The sequence below is a fragment of the Galeopterus variegatus genome, unplaced genomic scaffold (genome assembly GCF_000696425.1).
Source record: "Galeopterus variegatus unplaced genomic scaffold, G_variegatus-3.0.2 Scaffold2980, whole genome shotgun sequence".
NCBI lineage: Eukaryota > Metazoa > Chordata > Mammalia > Dermoptera > Cynocephalidae > Galeopterus > Galeopterus variegatus.
In genome coordinates, this window is record NW_007729091.1 from 9771 (window position 1) to 18523 (window position 8753).

The 8753-nt window shown below is 38.0% G+C and overlaps 1 protein-coding gene across 1 annotated transcript in view; it reads left to right on the forward strand.

Moving 5' to 3' along the window:
• Nucleotides 1–7003: 7003 nt before the first annotated feature.
• The window catches only part of ANTXR2 (anthrax toxin receptor 2), a gene marked incomplete at its 5' end in the record, with an annotated part of 116333 nt that continues 114583 nt past the window's right edge, over nt 7004–8753 (forward strand). The window contains one exon of the mRNA XM_008583621.1: nt 7004–7064. Within this exon, the coding sequence (XP_008581843.1) occupies nt 7004–7064 (61 nt within the window). The remainder of the gene's footprint in view (nt 7065–8753) is intronic.

Sequence of the window (8753 nt, forward strand, 5' to 3'; positions counted from 1 at the left end):
TGAGGGTACTTCAACAAGTTCATGGAAAGATTCATATTATCTTTTAATTCTATTTTTCCACGAACTTTTTGACGTACTTTTGTACACGATAGGCTTTTTAACCATATATTTTAAAGGAGGCATTTAAGAAAAATACATCTTAAATACTAAAAGTTTCAATAATGAGAAAAGTCAGTGACTAGTATTATACAGATTAAATATAGGGAACCATCTTTAGGCATTTAATTTATTTCGACAACATACTGGAATGTAGAATTTTTATACAAATACTAGAATTTAGAATTCTATATCTTAACCTCTTTTCTGTTATAGATTTTCACTGGCTTATAAACACAGACTTGTGAGGATTATCTGAAGAAATTTAAAGAGCTTAGCACACTTCCTGGAACATAAGTGCCCAATAATTAATTATTATCATGTTAGAAATTCTTTTGAATTTTTGACTACTAATGTTTGTACTTAATTTTGAAAGTTTTATTTTTGTCATTCATATTAATGGTTCAGGAATTAAAAGTAGGGATTTGGTATTAATGTGTACATTATTTTTCATTTGCAAATACTCCTTAATACTGATATTACTTTTTGAATGAATAGATGCTTCAGTAGTATACTTTTTTCATGGTGAGTATCAAGTTCTTTGCCAATTTATGTACATATTTTTTCCCCCAAATCTCAAATGATGAAATTTTGTATTTAGTGTTTATATAATTTAAAGTGCCCTGGTTTTATTAATAGAATTTGGTTTGTCTTTAAAGTTGTTCTGTGGTGCTATTAGCTCTTTCTGATGTCAAGTAAGGCCAATCTTTAGTGGAAGCTATTTTATGTTTTTATTGAGATATAATGAATACAGATGGCAACACATATTTGAGAAAACGTCCTTACAAGTTGTTCTGTTGCACAAATGATGGAAGTGCAGGTGTGAAAGATAATACATCAATTATCATAGATGGACACCATAAGATAATGCATCAATTATCTTAGATGGTCAATTATCATAGACGGATCCAATGTTTAATCAATCAATAACTATTTATTTTGACAAAAATTAACTGGACTGTTTAGAATATTTGTCCTCTGTCAGTTGACATTTAGTGATGACAGTTTTTTTTTCTTTTAATTTTATTTTGTCGATATACAATCTGGTTGATAACAGTTTTTTTTTTTTTTTTTCGTCCTTTTTGAGACTGGCTGCACTGCGCTCAGCCAGTGAGCGCTGTGAGCGCACTGGTCATCCCTATATAGGATCCGACCCCGCGGCGGGAGTGCTGCCGCTCTCCCAGCGTCGCACCCTCCCAAGTGCGCCACGGGCTCGGCCCAATAACAGTTTTAATATAATAAACCCAGTTTGATATCTTGAACATTTCAACTGTACAATTACTTGGTGAGAATAGATTATGAACTATTTTGTTTTTATGGAACTGATTGTTTAAAAAATGTAAACTATTTGCATTCAAACATCAAATTATTTTGATTTCTAGTTGCTGCTATATTAATGTAGTAATATGGTAATCTCTAGATGGAAAAACCAAATTCAAAACAAATTTTATTTTCTAAAAATGCATAAACTCTCTTCTCCCTTTCTCTCTTTGATTATTTTTCATTTGGAAATGATTTTAGTGACCTTTGTTTCAAATTACGGATATCTGGGTATATTAGTCCATTTTTGTGGGTTATAACAAAATACCTTGAACTGGGTAATTTGTAAGAAAATGAAATTTATTGCTTACAGTGTCAGAGACTAGGAAGTCCAAAGTCCAGGGAACACATCTGAGAGTCTTCATTGGTGCTGGCTTTACAGCAATGCAGGGGTCTCACATCGCAGAAAATGATGGAGCAGAGAGAGAGAGAGAGATCTCCTCACGCACTCTCCTTTTTATGCCCTCAGAACCAGGCCCATGACTACCATTTTTAGTCCATTCATGAGGCATGTTCCTCAGAATCTAATCATCTCTTCAAGGCCCCACTTCAGTTAGTATAATAGGATTTCCCACCCTTTTACCAGTCACAGTGGGGATCAAGTTACTAACACATAAAACTTGGAAGACACATCACTGGGCTTCGACATTCATAATTTATTGAAGGCCTAGATGCTTTTTCACATAAATTAACTTTATCCTGACTTATCTAAGTTCTAATGTGATTGTTGGTTTGCTAATTAGACAGGCATTGTTAATATTCTCATTAAGGTATTCATTCAGTCTTTTAAAAAAATTTTATTTATTGAATCAAAATTGATTATACATACTTTTGGGATTGAACATTGAGATATATTGATTAAATCAATATTACTAGCATATATATTGTTATAAATCATAATTATTCTTTATGCCCCTTGTCCAATCTTGCCCCTTACCCCATTCCCTCTCCCTCCCTCTCTAATTGCCTTAGATTTCTTCTCTCCTTCTGAAACAATAATGGTTACTCTGTTAATTCGTTGCCTAGATGATCTGTCCAATGCTGAGAGATGTGATCAGTTCCCCCAATATTATCATAGAGCAGATGCTTCTTCTGTCACTCTGAAATGGGTTTTGTGGAAAGAGACATCCTCTTCTTTTCTTTGTCTCTGCTGGTGACTCTTTTTGTGTGAATGCATCCAGTGGCTGGCAGACCATCTGTGTGGTGGTTGTGGCATCTAGCCACTTTTGTGGCAGCCATGGTTATTGTGATGGCTGTGGTGGGACACCCACGTGGAGGTGCTGTTTTTGGTATGCTCCTGGGCACTGGTGGTATGCCTGGTTGTGAGGTGTGTTTTGTCCCCTTCTCCATGCCTCTGGTCCCTGGGGAGGCCCCAAGGTGCTGGCGCCATGTGCCTGGTTGGGGGTGGGGGTGGCTGGTTCCCTTCTCCATGCCCAGGGTGCCTGGGTGGGCCCCGAGGTGCTGGCACAGTGTGCCTGGTTGAGGGAGGGTGGTCTGGTCCCCTTCTCCATGCCCTGGGTCTCTGGGCAGGCCCCAAGGCACTGGGGCCATGTTCCTGATTGTGGGAGGAGGGTCCAGTCCCCTTCTCCATGCCTCAGGTATCCAGGTGGGCCCCAAGGTGCTGGCGTTTTGTGCATGGTGTGGGAGGAGGGTCTGTCCCATCCCTGGCTCCATCCCTCAGGTCACTGGGTGGGACCTGAGACACTGGCTTGGTGTGCCTGGTTGTGGGAAAGAGGTCCAGACCCCTTTTCCATGCCCTGGGTCCCTGGGTGGGCTCCAAAACACTGGCATGGTGTGTCTGGTTGTGGGAGGGTGGTCCGGTCCCCTTCTCCATGCCCCAGGTCCCTAGGCTGGCCCCAAGGCACTGGCTTGGTGTGCCTGTTTGTGGGAGAGAGGTCCAGTTCCCTTCTCCATGCCTTGGGACCCCAGGTGGGCCCCGAGGTACGGGTACAGTGTGCCTGGTTGTGGGAGGAGGGTCTGGTTCACTTCTCCTGCCTCATGTCCCCTGGTGGGCCCCAAAGTACTGGTGGTGTGCTTGGGCTAGAACTAATTTTTTGTCCCTTGCTTCTAACACGTGGGAACTTCCTATGGGAACCAGTACTTGAGCTGTGTGGTTGTTTAAATTTCTACTTTGCTGCTGTTTCCCTAGGGAAGGCTTTTTGTGCAGCTCAGGGTTTAATGGTTGATTTTATAGGTACTTCCAGCTCTCCAGAGACCCAGTGGATCTGTGTTGTGTAGAAACTCTGATCTGGGCCTGAGTTTTTTCATCCAACTGCACCCCATGCAATTCTGCATTCCTGACCATTCTCCTCTGAGTGGTCCTGTGCTGATTGGTGGGCAGATCAATTGTCCTTGCTGTGCCCCAATGTTCTCCTGGTGTTCCCATCTCGCCCACCGCCCATGCTCCAAACACTTCCCATGGGACAGACCCTGCGCTGGTCCCTTGTGATGACTCACCAGCCACTGAATGGCTCCCTTTTTTCAGTTGTTCTGGCTCCTCATTCCTGCATCGGTCCATGGGAACCCTATTAGTGGTCTTGCTGTCCTGGGGGCTTCCAAGGCCTTCTTTTCTCCTGCCACCTCCAAGTAACTCCATCTGAAGGGCACACCTGCAGCTTCTGCTGGCTCCTGCTCCATGTGCTGAGCAGCTCCAGCCTTAAAGCAGCTGCATCCCGAAATGCTCAGAGCAGCTTTTTCTTTCTCTCGTTGTAGTTTCTCCCACCTTCATGAACTTTGTAAGTCTCTCCTCCTCTTCCTCTGAGCTCCAGAGGCCCCAGCTTGGCTGATGTTACATTTTTATAGTCATAAATTGGTTGATTTGTGGGAGAGAGTGACGCTGGGAACCATCTATTCTGCCATCTTGACTGGAACCCCTCGTTGTATTGGTTGTCCTGCAAATACAAAACAATGTGTCAGGCACTGACAGGGCTGTACAATATAATATGACCCCATTTCTGTCCTCAGAGATTTTGTCTTTTAATAGAAGAGGTGAACTATGCACTCAAGTAATATAAGGTCCAAAGAGATTTAAAAAGATAAAATAAACTTTAAAAAAGAGCAGATAATGTTGTAGAGATTCAGTTGGATTGCATCAGGTGGTGGTGCCAGTTTTATGACTCATGGTCTGAACTCCTTGTCTTTCAATGAATGTGCTACCTAAGTCACTGTTTCATTCAGTTTTATTCTTTCTTTAAAAACTTATTTTATGAAAATAATTAAGTGCAAATATTAAACTAATGCAAGTGTGTTCTTATGTATAAATGTGTATCATACAGTTTACTGCAGGGTATAACCTACTTTAGCTATTCTTAATTTCTATTTAATGTAACTTGATTTCTTTAATCTCAGAGTCCAGTAAAATATAAATTCCTAAATCACCCTGAACCTTTTCTTTCAAATTAAAATACACTACAGGCAATAAACAGGATCAGGCTTCAGAGATGTAGATCATCATTGGTTCTTGAAGGTGTTTATTCTCCAGCCTTAAAGAGATCTCCATAGGAGAATTGCTCACTTGATCCTGGTTTATTTGGATACATTTACCTAGAAATATTTATTTATTTGGGAATATTTCCATGGATTAGAACACATCAGAAGAGGAAGTCAACATATACACTTTTGTCTTAAATATTATGAAATCTGATTAAGTTATGGTCAATATTGGTAGAAGAGAGAAAACAAATAATTTAACAGATTCGTAGAGGTTATTCTGGGATGCATATTCTGTGACATGGTCTTTAGAAAATGCTTTTGTAATTTTTTGATTTACCTTGTTCTAAGGGATTAAAAGAAAAGATTTTTATTTACAATAGATGCAATCTTGGATGCATATTCTGTGACATGGTCTTTAGAAAATGCTTTTGTAATTTTTTGATTTACCTTGTTGTAAGGGATTAAAAAAAAAGATTTTTATTTACAATAGATGCAATCTTTAAATCTCTCTCATAATTTCCCCTGGAACTTAAAACATTTTTGAGTAAATTCTGGCAGAGGTGTGGCTAAAATAAGAAAGAAAGAGATCACAAACTGAAAGATACAGTCTCTTTAATAGAATCTGTTTTAAAATAAAGTCCTTCAGAACTGGCAGCAGGCAAAGTATACTTGGGGGTTCTGTGTTTTCCTTTGACCTTTCATTTTTGTGCCTTACCATCCTCACTTTTATCTCGAATTGGCCATAACTATAATGTTTTTTGTTAATTTTTGTTAATTGGAACATTTTTATCTCCATATTCCATTGCAAGACTTTTCTACCCTGTTTCTTTCAGAGTCTTGTTATCAGATTATGTGAAAATTTTACAGATGTTAGGGATTTGAGATATTACCCTTCCAAATGGACACATTCACCTTTTACAATGACCTTTGATTCTTAAATCCATAGGAATGAGTATTGGTTACCATAGTTAAAGTGGCAGATCAAGAGGAGGTGTAGAAAGGTCTTGGAGTGCCTGTGAAATCTCTCTGGTCATTTCTGAGTTTAAATAGGTCTCATCTCAGATTCCAAATCTTATTAGATTTGTTTCCTAAAGTCTCAATCATTATGTGAAATGTTGGATTCACTGGGAAATAATCTAACAAAATACAAATGATGCCCCCTTTTTAGACATGCTTATTCAGCAACAAAGATTTCATGGTTTGACACAGTTGATTTTAGGGTCTGTGAATTTATATTCTCACTGTTATTAAAGAAAGCACGGAAAACATTTCTATTTCCTGCTACAGTCCTTCCTTCCTGTTCTAGTTAAGAGCAGGAGATGTTAGAAACCATTGTACATCATCTGTCTTTAACTTCCATCAAGAAAAGAATGTTGTTCAGAGATCATCTGGAATTTGTCTGACTTTGATAATGTAGAGCAGAGCAGTCCTAAAAATAAAGACAGGATTGTTGTGTCCCTTAGAAGCAGCCTATTTCATCACTGTTGTTTTTCATATGTAGCCTTGTGCCTTGTATGGTGATTTCTGTTTCTCAGAACAAGCTAAGAGCCATTCTTTCCTGTGCTCCAGGGATGATTGAGTCCAGAGTCTGTGTTTTTGAGAATAATGTTTGGCTCATATACAAGGAGTCTGTGTTCTGCTAGTGTAATGTTGGATGCATGTAAGGAGGATTAGCACCCATGGGTATTGAGCCTGAGAAATGGAATAGAAATGCCACGGTTAAATAGAGTGCTTATTTATTGATATTATATTGAACTTTCTAATAGAAAACATAATAACTTAACATTATTAAACAGAAGATATGATTTCTATCTTGCTGATGGGGAAGGTCAACATAGATTTTACGATGTCAGGAAATTTTAGCTATCTATTTATACCCAAAGCTGCCAGACTTTGAAGCCATACTCACTTTACTTGTGCTTATTTAGGTTTACTCTAACAGAATAAAGATACTATGGTATACAATTTCAGAACATACCCTGAAATACCACACAGAAGTTCCCTAAGAGCTTGGTAGCTGTGTGTATTATAGTTAATAAATTTTCTCTGTTATCTGTTGAAGTAAGGAGAGGACCTCAAGGTTATTAGTAATCTTATAATTCACTTCATATGTTATAATTTGTTCTGTAATTTGGACTTCTTTTTTCGCATTTAGATACTAGCCCAGTCATGCACCGAAATCTTGGAATTGCGGCCCTCGAGTGTATGTGTGGGGGGTAAGTGTTTAGAATTTAAAAATACCATGTAACAAATTGTATTTTTTTCCTAGCTGAAATATATGATTTGAAACTCGTGTTGGAAAGAGAATAGCAAAATTAACTTTTTTGGCATCTTTTTTGTGTAAGAATTTTTAAATAATTCCTTGAAATATTTCTATTTTAAATTCAAATTTTTAAGATTGGAATGTTATTTTAAATAATGAACATATTGTGTGACAGGCTTTTAGAGTCTTCTGTATATTTAGTTCACGTTTGAGACCTTTCTTATGGCAAATAAAATAAAATATGAAATCTTGTCTTTTATCTGATTATACAAGCAGTCAGGTATCTATAGATTTTGAGCTCTATGCTTTGATGACCTGGCCAAGATACAGTACTTGCCAGCTCAGGGCACATAAGGAAGTGACTTATGAGGATGACAGGAAGGAAGCAGGTGGCTTCGTCAGCTGGTGCTAAGAACAGACTCAGGTTTTTACACCTCTTAGCCATCCTTGTCCTGAGAGAGTATGATTCTCTCTGGCCTACTTTATTTCTTCTTCAAGTCTGACCTAGAGTTCATTTCAAGCTGACTTCATTTTTAAAAAGGAAATATATTGAGTCTGGTGGGGGAGGAAATATGTTGTATAATTTACCACAGACTGTTGGAGATGGTCTTATGTTTTAGACTCCCTAATGAATGACTATTGAAAAGTTTGGAAATATATTGAGTCTGGTGGGGGAGGAAATATGTTGTATAATTTACCACAGACTGTTGGACATGGTTTTATGTTTTAGACTCCCTAATGAATGACTATTGAAAAGTTTAAGAGAAATAGTACAGCTGAACATCCCAGAGCAGGATTATCTTTTCTAAAAGCATAGGTTAATAAATTTCTAGAGATAAAGAAAAATAAATAGAAAAATAATATTAAAATGATAGCTATTATTTATTAAATTCCTCTTTTATGCTGGGTACACACTGGGTCCTTTGCTTATGTAATTTTCCCTCGTCCTAATAACAAGACTATTTGATAGTTTTATAATCCCTGGTTTGCAGATGAGGAAACTGAAGCACAAACAGGTTCAGTCCTTCTCACATCCCCGGTAGAGAGGAACAGGATGGCAAGAGTTCATCACACTACTCAGAATGATGAGCAATTTAAAACTTATGAATGATTTATTTCTGAAATTTTCTTTTTAATAACTTCAGACATTTGACCTCAGGTAATTGAAACCATGGAAAGTGAAACCACGGATAAAGGCAGACTACCGTAATGATTGTTCAAACGTATTATCTGAGGTTGGTTCCTCCAGGAGCAGATACTGATGTAAGGCCCCGAGTGCAAGTGGTTTATTTGGGATGTCCCAGAAAGCACCTGCAGGGAATAGTACAGCTGAACATCCCAGAGCAGGATTATCTTTTCTAAAAGCATAGGTTAATAAATTTCTAGAGATAAAGAAAAATAAATAGAAAAATAATATTAAAATGATAGCTATTATTTATTAAATTCCTCTTTTATGCTGGGTACACACTGGGTCCTTTGCTTATGTAATTTTCCCTCGTCCTCATAACAAGACTATTTGATAGTTTTATAATCCCTGGTTTGCAGATGAGGAAACTGAAGCACAAACAGGTTCAGTCCTTGCTAGTAGTAATTGCTTATTAGATCCTTGTCTGACTTACTGTATTGCCCATGTTCCTACTGA